At 40.7% G+C, this 18219-nt stretch overlaps 1 protein-coding gene across 6 annotated transcripts in view; it reads right to left on the bottom strand.

The window, feature by feature from the left end:
- Positions 1-9322: 9322 nt before the first annotated feature.
- scn1laa (sodium channel, voltage-gated, type I-like, alpha) overlaps positions 9323-18219 on the bottom strand; it is a 65084-nt gene continuing 56187 nt past the window's right edge. For all 6 annotated transcript variants that reach the window (XM_064327431.1, XM_064327430.1, XM_064327436.1 and 3 more), the window contains exons 23-27: positions 16351-16404; positions 16086-16223; positions 15334-15438; positions 14871-15141; positions 9323-14714 (exon numbers count right to left, since the gene is read on the bottom strand). In XM_064327431.1, coding sequence (XP_064183501.1) covers positions 13522-14714; positions 14871-15141; positions 15334-15438; positions 16086-16223; positions 16351-16404 — 1761 coding nt within the window. In that variant the 3' untranslated portion in view covers positions 9323-13521. The remainder of the gene's footprint in view (positions 14715-14870; positions 15142-15333; positions 15439-16085; positions 16224-16350; positions 16405-18219) is intronic.

The raw sequence follows: 18219 nt of genomic DNA, 5'->3' as shown, positions 1-18219 counted from the left end.
ACTGTCACACAGCCACAGAGACGTTGACCTGTGCAACAGAGCAAGTTCTTTTGGCATGTTTCACTGTTCCACAGCGGAAGGAGAAGGGCCGTTTGTCACGTGACATGTCACCTTTCATTTTATTCACCCTCAATATGAATCAGACACGTCATATTTCTTTGTGACGCGTCACTGTTATTATTAGTCTGACTCAAGAAGACTATGCGATTGATCAATTTTGAGACAGGCTGATGAAAATGAGAGGACTAAGCTCTTTGAGCTCAAAGCCGCTTTTCAGAACATTTGACCATGTAAAGTAACGTTGTAATTGTCTGTGCCCTTTAAGGTTGAGCTGAATTTCAGAGCGCTGAGAAATGGATTACTGAAGATTTGCTTATCTCTTAACCTTGCTTCTTTCTGAGAACAACTGTCTTAAGCATAGCTGCTGATACATATGCTGGTCTTTCATAAATTACTGAATGGTCAATGACAACACTTTAGAACAACAACTGCTACAATAATAGAAGGCACAGGATGCCATTTGAAAGGTACTCAACCAATAATTATTTTAATCCTTTTTTAACATGAAAATGTTAGGGTTTATGTGACCAAGAGAGGCACTGTTGCTTTGTTTGATTTTCAAATAATACCAGACTGAATAAGGCAGTATTAGAATATGTAATTTTTCTTTTTAAATTCTGAAAATACCACTTGTACATGTGTATGTGCTCTGTAGCAACCTTTCAAAAACATTTGCGTAAAGCCAGCTATCTGTATGCTTTTAGAATATAAGTGATATTTTGCATTAAATATGAGTGAGTAGTCATGTTGAACATACAGTAGTATTTTTACAAACACATAGGAAATTACCTCATATTTGAACTAATTAAAATGTAAATATACATAAACAAAATTAATTTTGAGTACATTTTTGTGATTTCAGAACTTGCCAAATCATGCTGGTGAAGATATACATAAAACTAACACTTGCATATATTTAAGGACGTAAAATTTAAGCTCATTGAATCCACTCTAGAATCTTGTATATACTCAGCTCTTGTATCTATAAGTATAACTCTCCTACAAAATATAGAAATTTGCTGGTGAAATTGGCTGAGAAGGTGCTGATCAGTGCAGAATAATTGTACTTAACATAAAAAAGAGTGTATCTCTCTGGTCTGTACTACAAGTACAAATGGAAGTATAAAAACACCAATTCCAGAATGATAATTTCTTAAATACATTCTGCATTGTTTATTTCCAAGCATTCCAGTATGATAATTCCAGAATGATAATTTCTTAAATACATTCTTTTTTTTTTTGAAATTTTTTGCATTGTTTATTTCCAAGCATTTCGCACAATTGCACAATGTTTTGGCAAGATTGTTTCTTGCCCTTGGTGGTGAACCAATTAGCATATCATTGCAGCTGAGTGAAAGCCTAAATGAACACAATTTCCTCTTCCTTGACTGTAATGTTATGTAAGCTGTGCTCCAGGCCAGATACATGTAAAACCAGGCCTCACCTCCTCTGGTTAGGGCAATATGGCTCAACTGTGTTGAATGAGGGAGCAGTTGGTGGAGAATAACGGATGAGTTCATCTGCCTAATTCCATATCTCACTGTCACACGACAGTAGATCTGTGGAGAGGGAAAAGAAAGCTGCCCAAATGGGATCAGTACATGCTGGAAGAGGGGTTTGTTCGTTTAGATGATGGCTGGTTCTAAAATAAAGGCTTTTCTCTCAATAAATACATCTTCCACCATTATTTCTACGACAGAACAAAAAAGGGCTAACTCAAATATCTGACTTAAACACAAAAGCCGAGCTATTCAGAATTCATAATGCTATAAGGCAACTGGCACAATGTCAGATTGGGAGAATGCCAGCTTTAAGCTGTGAGAAGTATGTCAGAGAGGAGAAAGGTCATTGAGGTGCCATTTTCTTCTCCAGGAAGAGCTTTCTTACATGACAGGTTTCTTAGGCTGAAGGTCCTGTGGTTACAGTTCAATTGACTTCTTTGGTACTGCTGTCTTCTGGCAGAAATCCCCATGAAAACCTCATTCAAACAAGAACGTATGAACATAAAATGTTTATTGATAGAAACAGAGCCTGCAGTCCACCATCTAATCATTTTGCTTAAAGTCTGGAGTGCAGAACTATATCAGTATTGGTCCTCTTCCACTACTCTATGTGTCTTGGTAAGATGGCTCGCATTTTATCAACTCTCAGTGTTAGAAACATGCTCCAGTATCAGTACTTTTAGTTACTTTTCACCTTTGTCCTGTTGTTCTGCTGACAGAACTCAGACAGCAGTCCTCTGTTTCACCTGACCCCAGATTAGAATAGATTAATGTGCAGAAATGTGGCAGGAAGAATAGGTTATGAGTCCACTGGTCTGCATTTGAGATTGGACAGTCAACACGGAGCCAAATAGGAGGAACATCAGATGCCCGGTGGTGACACGGATGCTGATGCAAACTCAGATATAGGAACAGTCACAGACAGATGCAGATGCAAATGCAAGCTCAGCTATGGACAGTCACAGAAACAGATGCAAGCTGCAATATAGGCAAAGATACAGGCAGAGGAAAAGACTGAGGCACAGACAGAGGCAGAGATAGACACAGGCGCAGATACGGACACAGGAAAGGGTACAGGCAGAGATTTAAGCACAGATACAAGCAAAGTTACAGGAGCAGAGGCAGATGCTCAAGCAGTTTCAGTGTGCTGGCAAAGATGCACACCTACGGGCCATCTGTTCCAGCCAGACCTTACATGCCCCCTCAGTTAGCCCATCACCATTCATTGGCATGTAATCAATGAAAGTGGAGATTAGCTTCGTACTGTCCTCTGAGTGTGGTCTCATGGGATGAAGAGATAAGTTTTACAGTCAATACTCTTTCAATTACCTGCTATGCTAACAGATCTTCTACTTCAAATTGTTTAGTATGTCCAAGAAAACACTCTCCCTTTCACAACTTTTTTTGAATACCGTCTGAATACGTAAAATTATCTTTTGACTCCAAAAATGTTATTGATTCAAAGTCCCCATTTGGTAGTTCAGAACACCATGCACGTTCTCCAAAATACGTTTTTTTTTTTTCCAACAACCGCTTCTCCACAGTCCATTTACTGAGCCACAGTCATTGCAGCAGATAATGAGGCAATGCATTACAGAGCCACTTACTCTATGCTTGTAGATGCCTGAGAAGATGAGACACTTTTGTATGAAAGAATGATACTGAGAGTTATCTAGAGCCTGATACCCTGCCTCCATGGGCCAGTCTAAAGGCCATGGCTGCCCAACTCTGTTCCTGGGGATATACCATCCTGTTCATTTTAGCCCTTATTTAACCCTGCTTCTGCTAATTAGCAGCTCAATGAGATCTCTAGCTGTTGAATGAGGTGTGCTTTGTTAGGGTTGGAGTGAAAACCTACAGGATGGTAAATCTCCAGGAACAGGGTTTTGTAGCCCTACTATTGGCCATTATGCATTGTCCTGTGGGTCTGTTGGCCACAGTGGCACTGGCACAGTCTGGATGTGAACATTTCACTATAATGAGAATGAGTGCTTTAGACACAGGCCCCATCTGGTGGCTCCAGTGTTAGTTTAGTTATATTTGCATACTCTAGTAGGAAGACACTTAAAACCTATTATAAGATTCTCTTCACTCGTGCAGTCTGTCAGATTGCCCTAAGGGGCCTTTTGCTCCATTTTCATTATGAACTGTAAAATTATGGCTCCCCACTCACTATTATGCTTATCGATCAGGGCAACAAGAAAATATAACAAATCCATAGGTCAAAAAGGCCATTGTATATTGTACATTTAATTTTACATTTGATTGGTCATTCATAGAGAAATACTTTTTTATTAAGGAAGAATAAACAATTAAAGTCCACTCATCATTTTAATACAGCAAAAACACCATCAATCAAGTATGGGAAAACAGTGAAGTGCATTGCAAGAAGTGTATTATTAATGCAAGACAATTGGTTCTAGACATCTGTAAGTATTTCTAATGCACTGGCTTTCACAAGCCAAGCCAGTTTAAAATATTAATATACTTGCAGTCTCTGCTGCCATTTTCCTTTAGCATTATTACCCATCGGAGAACTCTTTGTACCAACCCATTTAAAAGGTGTTTTATGCGGTTCGCTGACAGCAGAACCGCTCTGTATCTGTACAACAATTTGTGCGTCTGCCGATCGTTCATTTTCCTTCGGGGAAGTTTATTGTTTTGGCGAGCTTTTAAGTGCGCAGACTTCCATAATCAATCCACGTGGCCCTAGACCTTTTCGTTTGCCTGGCAGAGGCTGGGAAACGGTCAGGCTTGGCGGTGGATGCTGTTTATTCGGCCTCACATACATACATTGCATCGGCCTTTGTCTCGGAGCAAAATTCCCAGTGCCTTGGCGATACCGTTAACGAGAGTGCATTCTGCCGCTCTCCGCAGGACATAATTAAGGGGGAATTCCTTCCGCTTGATTACAGAGTGGTTTTTTTTTTAGCCAACCTGGCCTGAGTAATTGATACGTCACCAGACACCGGTGTGTGTATTTGTGTGTGTGCATGTGTGAGGGTGGCTGTGGAGGGGGGGGGGGCTGGTGGTGGGGGGGGGGGGTGCGGGGGGGATGTGGGGTAATTACCATGACAGTTGATGCTTCGCCAGTTGCCATTTGACCCCAGTGACCCCCTCAGATCTGCTCCCAGACCACACCTGCTTCCTGACTGCCTAAGGAATTCTGGAATTCTTTTTAATCCTAAGGTGAACAGATTCACATTTAACCGCATATTTTGATCATTACATTTTAGACTGTATTTAAATATAGGTAACAAGCGTACAGGACCAGGTGCATTCTAATGTGGCTTTTGTGAATCATCGGTGTGTGCAGCAACCACTCCTTCTCGGCCAGTTAACACACAGAAACAAATTGGCTTGCATATAGAAACTCCTATAGATATAGAGTAGATAGAGTCTCCGTTTGTGTCAGAGCAGCTTCACATTGGTGTCAGCTGGCACGCCTCCAGTAATAGAAAGGCGCTGGAGCATGAAGAGATGACCCCACCCTCGCTTCACACCGCCCCTGGGGAGAGCCACCAGGAGATCTGGGATCCCCACTCCTGCCCACCCTCCTCCTGGGCTGGCTAATCTGCCACCACGGGGTAGGTTTCATGCCTCGCTGGCCTAACACATGCAGGAGAAGACTCCACCAGCTGCTGACTGTACGCATCAGAACATGGGAGAAAATAAGCCCAGAGCTGATACAGTGCTGTGAATGTGTGCTTGTGTGTGTGTGCGTGTGTGTGTGTGTGTGCCTGTGTGCATGCATGTTTGCTTGTGTGTGTGTGCATGTGCGTACATGTGTGTGCATGTGCGTGTGTGCCCGTGTGTACATGCTGTTGTGTGTGTGTGTGTATGTGTGTGCATGCTTGTGTGCACATGTGTGAGCATGTGTGTGCATGCATGTGTGTGTGGGTACGCAGGTCCCCATGTGTGTACATGAGTGTGTGTGTGGGAGTGTGTGTGCATGCACATTGCCATCTGTTCCTCCAACGATTATAGATTGAAGTGTATGCACATTTAGCAATGCCTGGCGGAGCCGGGGTGGAGGATGGGGGGTGGAGAGGGCACACCTTCTTTGCATGATCAAAGACAATTCTGGGAGGCTGCGCATTCCAAGAGAAGGCAAAACAGCTGATCAGTGACAGAGGAGAGAGAGAGAGCGAGCAAGAGAGAAAGAGGGAGAGCTATGATGCCAGGTTGCCAGGCAACAGGAATAGAGAATCTGCAGCATCACCCCTCGTTGGGAAGCCTCCCAAAAGGCTGGAATGTTTTGTTTCCACTGGTGCCCTACCCGTCTTTGGCTGAGCACCTCGCCCTGTGTATTATTAAGAATCCCTGACACAGCGTGGCCAATTACTTTATCACATATCTCATTAATGTTTTCATTTCACATCGATTTGGGAATGTGCAGTACATCGCTGTGGCTGAATTAGCAACTGTAATTCATAACAACATTAGGCTATCCTTTTTGTTCAGCAGCATTGCTCAGTTCAGTACAGAACACATTAATACGTATGCAAAGGGCTATAATACCATATGTATGGAACTTAAGCCTGGCATTGTGCGTGTATGCCAGCTTCATTGCTGACAACATCCCAGGGAGAAAAAATGACCTTGAAATCATTGTTAAAACTTAAATGTGAGGAATATTTAAAATCAGAACAGATATCTGTTAAAGCAATCTTTCACAATTCATAGGGCCTGACAGAAACCACTGGCCTCCTAAGAGAAGCAGCTACAGGATGGACGGTGATTAATAATTGATTGTGGATTCCACCCACACAGGATTTTAATAGCTTCCTATCACCAACCGCTGAACCATTTAAAAACGCAGCAGCTGACTGCTATGCTTGTGCGTTACATACAGAGAAACACGGAGGCCTGCACGACCCGCTAGTCACAGGGATCCAAGATCAGGGTTTCCTCATATTCATTACTGAAGATCATCTAGTGAGCAACACACCACCCAAGATAACATTTATAGAATGACACTCACTGCTATTAACAGCAGTTAAAATGATCATTGATACAGTATATAAGTTTTAAGCCCATTTCACCGCTGTGGAAACAAACTATTCCACACTTGATTAACCTTGATTCCATAAACAGACATTGGGCTACATAAATTGCTTTATAGAACGTACGGGAGAGAGGCATGACCTTACATACAAGGGTAGTATTGCTAATACTGAGACTGGGCTTGCAGAGAATCAGCTGACTGGGAATGACTAGAAACGGATGATCTAGGCATGCTTTATATCTGGAATCTGTACCAATTGGCAATCTTCACTCATTAAATACAAATACGCTATATGGACCTTGAGTCCGAAATAAAGTTTTGATTGACTGATTGAAACAAGTGCTGTACGTTATGGGAATGGCTGGGCATATGCTCAGTGAAACTGAAGTCTTCGGTAAATCCATCTGAGTGCAAACCGTGCTCTAGAAAAAATATATATCATCAATTATCCAGTAATTTCAATAATGAAGAAACATCCTTAGAATATAAAAGTTACTGTGTACCCAATGTGGAGAGAAGCATCCAGATTGAAGATGTTGCTGTATGAACCAATGTATGCATACATTCAGAACCTCATTGCCAGAGACTTTTATGAAAATTAAAAAAAATAATAAAATATGTCTGAAATGTCTTTAAGTGTCATGTTATTTGGAATTACTGTTCCAGAATTTCAAGCTTAGAATTGTAATCTGTCCCTTGATGTGAGTAACAACATCGGGCTACAGGAAGTGAGTGGATAGTTTTTTCCTGGTTATAGCAGGTATAGACAGGAAAGACAGGGACCGCGCTGCTAAGATTCTAACAGGTGTTAACTCCTTTATGAGAAGCAGGCTCTTCAACAATCTGTCTTTCCCGGCTCTCTCTGTTTCCTGGTGTCTTTCTTAATAATGCATGCGCCACAGCAGGAAATCTGGACATTAATGACGCCTGCGAGTCCTGGTGGTCTGCTCCCTCCTCTCCAGCGACTATCACGTGATCCATTGCCCTTCCCATCAGCCCCGGCGGCCCAAGCAGGAGGCTCGGCCTCCTACAGAAGCCATGGGGCAAGGGCCTGATTGAGCCAATCACAGGGTGCGCAGGAGGACTATTATCTCAGCAGCTGCTGCTTTGCTCAGATCGAGCTCGTTCCTTTTAAAACTCGATTTGCGTCCCCCCTGAGATGTCTCTCCTGGGGTCACAGAGGGGACAATCAGACCAAAAGAACTTTGTATATGATGCAATTATTACAAGGGAAAATGCATTTCCACATGGAGGCAGGCATGGCCTGTCAGGTGATTTTTATACCTAAAACATTTGTTTGCATTACAGTGATGTGCCCTATGGTGCAGAATCAAATCCTGGCCATCCCAAAGCTAATTGTAAACAATTGTTCAATTAGTACTAACTGTACAATTAGCCATAGCATTGCCCAGAGAGAGCGGGTGACAAGGTACTGTCTGCCTCATTGAACAAAAGCAATGTTTCTTTGGCACTGTAAGCCTGCGCCACCATTCTTTAAGATGCAGTCCTTTCTTGCACAGTGACTGCAGTGTAGCTGGTTGGGGAAAAGTAGGACAGCTAATCCAAACAGAAAACAGCCGGATGTTTCTGCAATAGGACAATAATACAAGTAATACTGTCCATTCAAGCTGTGGATAAAAGAAAAGGGGGACAAAAAAGATGTAAAACGTTACATAATACATATTGGAAGGCTATATAGTAAATGTAGTAAATAACTGACCTACGTAATTGATACAGAACCATGGGGTGTTCACGACCAGATTTTTACTACAGTACTGAATGTCTAAATGGGCTTAAGCGCCCATTTGTGTGACTTCCAATGTTCTTTCCAATGTCATGAAACAACTTTATCTTCTTAAACAAGGCTATGCTACGATAATGGATTTTATATGATTCATAACATGATAGCTCTAGTACAATACATTATCCGGTTCAAGGTGTACTCCTGAATGCTCAATTATTGGAAATTATTGTGACATATGATATGATATTAATTCTTACATCTGTGGTGTGAGTATGTTCACTAATGTTTTGCTTATTTTTAAGAAAATACAGACACAATGCACTGATGCTCACATTCAAACGTGACATGACTGTAGTTCAATAAGAACATAAAACATACGGAACGTATTTGGATGCATGTAGAAAGAGTTAATCCCTGGATTTAGCTTTCCAAGAATTACTGGCATTTTCCAGAAAATTCCAAGATTTCAAGATCTCGTTTGGGGCACATACATGTCAGAGGTTACCTTATCGGTCCTTTGTGTGTCAGCTTAGGTGGCCTTTAAAAAGGGACCCCACTCAGACGGTGTGTTTTCAGCTGCCCCCTCAGTCTCGGTCAGGCTTGATAAAGCGAGGCGTCATGCTGACCCGGAGACAGCGCTACAAACGAGTCCTGACGTGTGACGGCTCCGAGGACTCCTCCTCCCCTCGTCGCACGGTCCCCACCTGTCACCTATGTGCAAACGGGCCAAACCAGGCCTGGACGTAAAGCATTCCTGAAACCGCAGCTCAGCTGTCGCTCTGAGTCTGCGGCGCGGTGCGCCGTTGGCAGGAGAGAGCCAATAAAAAAGCAGCCCCGTTTGCACGTGTATATGTTTTAAAATACTGTTGCTATGGAAACCCTCACCCCCCCCATCCTCCCCCGGCCCCGTTTATCCAAGAGCGAGGCTGTTCATTAGTCTTACCACTGGAACTATTTCTACATTACGCAGAAGACGGATGCAGGAAATAAGGCTAAAAAAAAATCACATATTATATAAAATATTTTTATGTTTTTCATTTCAGGAACAGTACATTGTACATGTGAGGGAGATTTATGGTCCATGCGGATGTGGTCGGGAGGCAGAATCTCCATTCACAGTAGCCTAATAAAAGTTCAAAGACAGACCCTTCAATGAATAGTATAGTATCCAGGATGGCAGACCGCATTGCACAAAACAGGTACAGCTGATTCACAAAGCAGTATACAGCTCAACATGAAAGTGTCTTCCAGCACTAGTAAATGTGTTCATATCTTTTGTTAAATCTACATTTCAAATTGTGTTAAGAACGCAAAGGAAGGTGTAAAAAATAATATAATTACATAAAATTTGAAATAATACATTGATAATAGCACTATAATGTTTAAATCAGCACTATACATGTACACACTCCATGAAAGGGTAAAAGACACAAGGCAGGTAGACAAAGATAGAAACAAAAGGCAAACAAACACCCCCCTCCCCCGCAGAAAGCAAAGAAGAGGAGAAAATGCAGCAAAGGAGGAAGAGAAGCCGAGATCCCAAGCAATACAGAACACAGCTCACAATATAAAAGGATCCGTACGCATACAAACATATATACAGTGCATATGCCACACAATCCTCTAAAACCTTGATTGGCGCAGTTCAGGATCAACTCCTGTTCCTATTTATTACAAGAATTGGAAAACCTTTATTATACCTTTATCACTAACCACCACGCACCCCCCCCCTCCCCCCCCCCCAATACAGTGTTATGCCACAACTTTCATTTGTGGTCTCTACATCTAAACCTCTCTCAGTTTCTGAGAAATTCTGTTTGGTCTGGCTACTATTATCAAAGAGTATGCGTTCTTGAAATGATTTTGGTGCTCAACCTTGATCTACAATGCTCATCATTCAGACAAAATTCAATCAGTTTTTATCATCATTCACTTATCATTCATTCAGTTCTAACAATTTTTATTCACAGACTCAACAGATATTATTTCAGTTCAGACAAATGGAAGGCAGGAACCACAGTGGAATGGGTTCTGTGAATGGCTTTCAATATGGCATGACAAAACAGCCAGTCAAAAAATGAGGGGAATGTGTTATTTTCAGTCATACAATTGCAGTATAAATGTTGGTAGTTGGCCTTCAACCACTTATTTTGTAAATGTCAAATAAACACTTGAAAAACCAGTAATGTGGGTTATCTTAATGATTCTTGACTACAACATCTTGTCAGCCATTTGCCAATTTAAATAAAACAATGAAAAATTACTAAATGGTTGTACATGTAAATATGTTGAATGCAACATGCTGTTTGTAGCTGTTTAGATGCACCTTTTCATTATAAGCTCATTAGGTTCAAATACCAAAGGCAAATACCTGGATATGCAAAATATGATGTTGTATAGTATCAGTAGTAGACTGATTCAAAATATAGGGTCTAAATATCCAAAAGAGACAAAAACAGTATGTCCAAGAAAGACCAACTGTAGGAACTATTGTTTCCCAATGTAGGGGATTTTAAAGGTGAATTTTGAGTTATTTATTCAGAAGCTTCACAATGCTGCATTCTGTATTCACACTTTTGAAACCAAACCCCATTATGGGAACATTAGATCAGCCAACTTCCATCAGAATTAAATATATCTAGCCAGACAAATTTAACATTCACATACTTCCACATACAGCAACACATTCCTCAATACACAAATAATTTTTGGTTTTAACCACATTTTATTGAATATATCCCTTTATGTAGTCTTAAGCAAACATACCGTATTTAAATAGCATAGACCAATACCGAAAAATAACTGGTGCTACATTGAACATATAGTGTTGGTGCATGGCTTGCAATGTGATGAATGGCATATCAACAAAAGAAAATGAAAGAAGTTCAACAGACATACCTGAGGTACAATAAACATGTAGCATTTATTCTTTTGGCTTTTTAATTAAATTTACTGTCAGATGGGCTAATTGCAATAACTTGCATGCAGTTTACTAATACTCTACAAGCATAATAAAAATGGCCGCTATCGAATGAAGCTTGTACATATATATGTGCGTATGCGTATTATATTACACATGTCTATATATGCATATACAGTTTATATATGAAATATAACACACACACATATATACATACATGTACATATATTTATGTACATATATAAACCTGTTCATTGTAATGCTCATGTGAAAGAAAAACAGTGGATCCTTACATCATTTGTGCAGAGTGAACATTTTGAAAAATAAAAACTGAAATAGAAAATTGTAAACAAATGTATGTGAAACTGAGGACTCCTACACAGCCCCTCTTTGATAGCCACACTTAAGACAGTGCATCATCTGAATCATAAATATTAATTCTCTTAGATATTTATTACCATACAGCAAGTCTACTGTGACCCCAGTCTACAAAAAACAAAAAAACAAACAAACAAAAAAAAAACAATCCAGCAGTCAAAAGCGTAATGCACTTCCTGCTCAGTTCTCAAGTGGAAGTCTTTGAATGAAAAAAGTGCAGTGGATTCTAAGTAACAAAAGTGACTCTGGTGCAGACCATGTGGCCATATTTTATATTATTTACAATGGTTGAAAAATAAAAATGAGTATATTACAATATTCATTTTAACATGGAGAGAAAAAGAACCACCAAACTTCTTGTAGCTTGAGTGGAAAACATTGTACTGGATATTGACTTCTGCATTTTCGATCTCCTCTCTGTCCTTACAGAAGACAATATCGTTATGTGGAAAAAAATAATGATAGGACATTTTTTTGTTGAGAGCAGGAAACGAACGGGACTGACTGTGGAGAAGCAATTAAGTATTGCTTGGTGACAGGGAGAAATAGAGGCTTTGCCAAGTAAGGTTTCTGCTGATTGTAGCAGTGACACAGAAGACACCATTTTGAATCTGAACACTTCTTTTTGCATGACGCAGCAGGGAAAACAGCAACAGAAACATGCATGGCAGGACAGGATGCACATATGATATAGAATACAGCATCTCAACTGGCAAAAGCTTAAAGACTAGACCAGGTGGTACATATCTGAAGCTACTATACTGTGGCCTTTGCTTGCTCAAACATACAGCAGGTAAAAAACAAACACACAAAAAAAAAACAAACGAAAAAGAAAACAACTATATATACAACCTGGGGAGATACCTTACCCAGAGCTGGAGATGGCTACTGAATACTGTGGTCTATGAATTGATTGATAATAAGCAAACAAAACAAAATAAAAAATGCACTTCATCCACATTATGTGCTGTACAATGTTCTCAGGAGAGAAGACCCATGAGACTGTGCGTGAGGCGTTAAGTAGGTCATTGATATTGGGGGCTGGTGGTTGTTCTGGAACTGAAGGTTTGTATCATTTGCACTTAAAGTTGTTAGCACGCTTGCAGGCCACCCCCTCTTGACTTAAACCAGCATGAAAAGGGATGAAGAATAGGCACATACATATTCACCAGATTCACCAAAAAATATGATTCGTAAGCACCACCAAGATATTTTGCCCAGAAACTCTGCACAGGACAGAGCAGACTCGCTCCAGTGATGGTGACATCATTTATGTATGACGGCAAGCGTGCTTTCAGTCTGAACAGCAAATGTTTTCAAGAAATTTTCAGCAGAAACCTGGACACTGTGGTTGCCGCAGTGATAGTTTCTGGTCCTCTAACCTTTCAAGCTGTTCATTAACCCCCCTCCCAGTTACAGAAAAAAACCCTTTTACAAAAATAGTCATACAATCAACTGATGAGCTTAAAAAACAACATGAATAAAAACAAATTTCTATAAGAAAAATAAGAACATAAAATAATATGGCAGTTGAAATGCAAGACACTGGATATAGCAGTAGTAGTACTAGCTGCAGAAGATGTTACAGTATACTTAATTGTTTAAGATTGTAACAACACTCAAAAAAGTTATCTGGTCACAATCAGAGCCACCATTTTGACTTGATCCACGTTGTCAGCTGGAATAAGTCCAAATCCCCCCCCCAAACATTTCTGTTCACAGTCTGACATGGGTCACTGCCTCATTTTAGGCACTGACCTTAAATTTAGATTTAAGTACTGTCACTGTCAGTTTGGCATAGATCTCCACACCAAAAACGGAGTCCAGTTGACACAAATATGTCACCTCCGGGGGCTGTAAACAATTTGTCCAGTAAATGGAATGTCTGAGTTGCATCTTTTCCATTGTCCTACTTCTTGTTCTCCCTGACATCCTTGCCTTTGTCCTCTTTTTCCCTCTTGTCTTTTTCGTATTTGTCCTTGTCAGGTTTTGTGACGCTATCGTACGAGGGTGGAGACGCAGTGGAGGGGGTCATGTCGGTTTTTTCCGAGGTGGAATTCTCATTGAATTTGTCTATTACCAGGACCTCCTTGTCCTGTAGGTTCACCCCCGCTTTGATCTTCTCCCTGTACATGTAGGAGGCCCTTTTAACAGTTCTCCGGATGAGATACCGTCTGAAGGCTCTCTGTATGATCACGGCGGACATGTCCTCCTGCTTGCGGCGAAGCGTGGTGGTGATGGGCTCGTAGGATACCTTGGAGGGATTGGACGCCATGAAGCGCTCCTCCATCTGGCCCCGGAGGGCATCCATCTCCCCGCCCTCTCCAAGGACACGCTTGGTGAAGGCAAACAGGATGTCCAGGCAGTGAATCCTCTCGCCGCTGACCATAGGAAGGTCCATGGCGATCAGCTGGATCTTGTTGGGCTTGGGTATGCGGAGCGGGGGGTCCAGGGCATCGGCGAAGTCAGACAGCTTGTTGTACTCCACGAACTGCGTGGCGTCGGGGTCGAACTTCTCCCACACCTCGTAGAACATCTCAAAATCGTCCTCGCTCAGCGGCTCGGCGCTCTCCTCCGTGGCCACGCTGAAGTTCTCCAGGATGACGGCGATGTACATGTTGACGACGATCAGGAAGCAGATGATGATGTAGCTCACAAAGAAACAGATTCCCACCGACGGGTTGCCGCAGTTACCCGAATACGTGTTGCCGGGGTGCTCCTGCTGACTGTCGCAGTCAGGTTCTCTTTTGTTGAGGATGGGGGCCAACAGACCGTCCCAGCCCGCAGACGTGGTGATCTGGAACAGGCAGATCATGCTGTTGCCAAATGTCTCAAAGTTGAACATGTCGTCGATGCCGGCTTCCCTCTTGACGTAGGCGAAGTTTGACATGCCGAATATAGCATAGATGAACATGACCAGGAAGAGCAGGAGACCGATGTTGAACAAGGCAGGAAGTGACATCATCAAGGCAAACAGCAGCGTGCGAATTCCCTTAGCACCCTTTATGAGCCGAAGGATGCGACCAATCCTCGCAAGTCGGATGACTCGAAATAAGGTCGGGGAAACAAAGTACTTTTCAATCACTTCCGAAAGAAACATGCCTGAAAAAAAAACAAAAAAACAATTACATGTCTGAGGTTATCACATATTTTACCCACCTAAAATTAACATACAGTAGAGGGCTTTCCTGTGACTGAAACACAATCTCAGTTTTTAATGTAATCATGTCCCCACTGTCAGCCGCATTGAATTCTTACCAACGATTGATAGGATGACGACAACAAAATCGAAAATGTTCCAGCCGATGGTGAAATAATAATGGCGGAGTGATATCATCTTCAGCACACACTCTCCAGTGAAGAGGATAATGAAGACCAGGTTAATCCAGTGAAGTGTGTTGTCCGTTTCTTCAGTCTGGTCATCCGTTTCCACCATCATGGTGACCATGTTGAGGCAAATGAGGATCATAATGACGATGTCGAAGGCTTGCTTCGTAATGAAGTCAAAGACACACCCCTGGAACTTGTTCTGCATCAAAAAAACAAGACAAAATATAACATGCAGTGATTAATAAAGTGATATGAATGACAAATATTAATTATTCATACTGGAAATGACTCAATGTACACAATTGAGTAATCAAGCTCCTTTCCAAAAAGAACCAACATAAACTACAGATTTATTATTATTTATTGATGTTGATTGGGCATGGTTTCATACCACTGGTCTTGGAATTGGCTTCTGAGGTTTCTTTGATCCAAGCTTCTTCATTGCATTGTAGTATTTCTTCTGTTCCTCGGTCATGAAGATATCTTGACCTCCAAAGTAAAGGACCAGTACAAAATTGGTTACAACCATGTGCATTTCATGTACACTGACACACAGGATCATGTTCCTGTAAGCTCAGAGACCTTGCTCAAGGTCTGGCTTATTAATGCTGCCATAGATGGTTCTTCAAACCTAGTTTCCTGTCACACTTCAAGGTTCAAAGCATTGACAACTTTAAAATTGTGACTTGGACTACAGAGACAAATATCTGTCAATAGCAGCCTCCTGCTCAATTAGAATGACTGCTTTTGTCTAGCTGTACAGTCCTTTCATGCAACAAACAAAATGTTAATAGAATCTCTCACATCTCAACTGATCATCCAGTATCAGTTATCTCATATGACACCATTACACCACTTCTAGGTGTATGGTCTCCCTGGCTCAGCTCTAATGGCTTTTTAAAATAAGTGAAGAGCAAATATGTTACTTATTTAATCTGCAGTAATACATTATAATTTGATTACAATTTGTTTTAAATGGGCTGCATTTATTTCATAGCTCATGTTAGTTCAGAGTCATTGATCATCATTAAAAAAGCAAAGGCAAATAATTGTAATTCTTCAAAATGGCAGCCTAAACAAAGCCTGATTCTAAACCAAACAATGGAATTTATTCCATCCAAAATAGTAGAACACAGGACTTATCTTTTTCTTCTGCTGGTTGAAGTTGTCGATGATGACACCAATGAACAGGTTGAGAGTAAAGAAGGAGCCAAAGATGATGAAGATGACGAAGTACAGGTACATGTAGAGGTTCACTTCGTATTCCGGCTGCTCTTCCAGCTGGCATATTAAGCAGAAGCCATCACTTAACAACAATCGTATCACTGACCGTAAGTAACAGCAAACAAATGCATGGCTGTGTGGAATGCGTGGAATGCACTGACAGGAACAGGTGTAAATTGCTTACATCACGGGAATCCACAGCTGCATACATGATATCCATCCAGCCTTTAAATGTTGCCTAGGAAAACAGCAGAAGACAATCATCCTCAGAGACAGCGTACAGCAAGAGAACTCATGACCCACTTTCCTGGAATTAGGGTCTGACATTTTACCAGCATAATACACAGCTACACATTAGCAATCACAATGCTTTAAAGGATCACAAAAGGTCATTTGGAGCATAAAATAATAATAATAATAATAATAATAACAGCATGCAGTGCCCTCCAAATTATTCACACACTTGCTATAGATGACCAAAGAGGTATAAAATATTCATAACGGGCAATTAACTATATTGTATGCTCCAAAATCAACAATTATATATTTTATATTTTTTACAATTGCACAGAGAGAAAAAAACATTTAATAAAAAAATATACTTTCCAAATAGATACAGTATGTGTTACAACAATTCACTTTCATCTCAATCTTAGGGAACTGTATTGGAACTTCAATTGGAAATGGATGTTATGGTGAGATGAGACCAAAACTGAGCTTTTTGGCCATGCAACCCAGCAGTGGGTTTGGCTTGAAAGAAGGACACTTATGCTGAAAAGAACATTGTGCCTATACTGAAATATGGTGGTGATCTTTGATGTTATAGAATTATTTGCTGCTGTTGCTCCTGAAGCTCTTCTGGAGGTCATTGGAATCATGAACTCTAGCACGTATCAAAACATTTCGGCCAAAAGCATGTTTCCCTCAAGCAGGAAGCTCAAACCTGGCTACAAATTCATCTATTGACAAGGCAATGATTCCAAGCATACCTCAGAATCACCCAACCAAGAAATGGCTAACTGACCATGATATCACTGTTTTCATTGGTCATCTCAGACTCTAGATTGAAACAATTGGAATGTGAAAGAGAGCAGTTTGCAAGTGCAAACTGAAGCATCTGAAGAATTTTGAAATATTCTGCATGGAGGAGTTCCCCTACATATTTTCATCTTAAGATGCAGTGAACGAGTGCATAAAGTAGTGAACATATAGATGTGAATATTTGCAACACTGAATTTGGAAATAAATGCATGATTTGAAATGGTTATTTTGGCTGGTTCCATTAAATCATTATTGAAGTAAAACATTTTCAATATATTTTGAGGATTACTGGTATTATTTATTTTACAGTGCATCTTTATCAAGAATGTTAATCATTTTGGGGGATACAATGTCTATGTACTCATATTTTTCTCAAAACAAGCTAAACTGTATAGAACATGCACTATACATTTGAAGCATAAATGGATTGTCTGCTCACATCAATCCTACGTGTAAAAAGCAGAGATGTATATAATCAGAATCGCATGGTCATCAAATTTGCAGTCAATCTGTCAATCAAAGGATCTGCAGTTGCTTGCCTGTTTTCTTTTGAATTAATGCACATCACGTCACAACTCACTGTTTCCACTCACTCTGAATCTTTTGCTGCTGCTGTTTCTTCCATGATGTCTAGTTAAGCTGAACTATCTTTATTCTGAAGCTCCTCCCAATTGTGCTCCAATATTCACCCCTCTTTCAAAGTAAATGTGGTCACCTTTGGTACCCATGCTAGCAATTTGAATTCAATACCCCATGTCCTTTCCTTCCTTTTGTTAAGTCTGCTGCAAACAGGTTTCCCCAGAATTTGAGGTGAATTTTAAAACACTCCTCAGCTGGTGACTTTGTCTGGTGTAACTGCATTGTTGCATTGATGTTTTGTTTTTGTGCCACTGTAAGTACAGCTTTCATTCATTTTTGTATAGACAGCTTATTGCACATGCCAAAGGTAGAGACACTGATTGTGGAACCTTTTTTTAACTCATTAAAATATGCGTGTATTTATTTTACTTTC

Source organism: Anguilla rostrata, chromosome 3 (assembly GCF_018555375.3).
Source record: "Anguilla rostrata isolate EN2019 chromosome 3, ASM1855537v3, whole genome shotgun sequence".
NCBI classification, from domain to species: domain Eukaryota; kingdom Metazoa; phylum Chordata; class Actinopteri; order Anguilliformes; family Anguillidae; genus Anguilla; species Anguilla rostrata.
The sequence above is the reverse complement of the archived record's forward strand: the minus strand, read 5'-3'. Positions and strand labels throughout refer to the sequence as shown.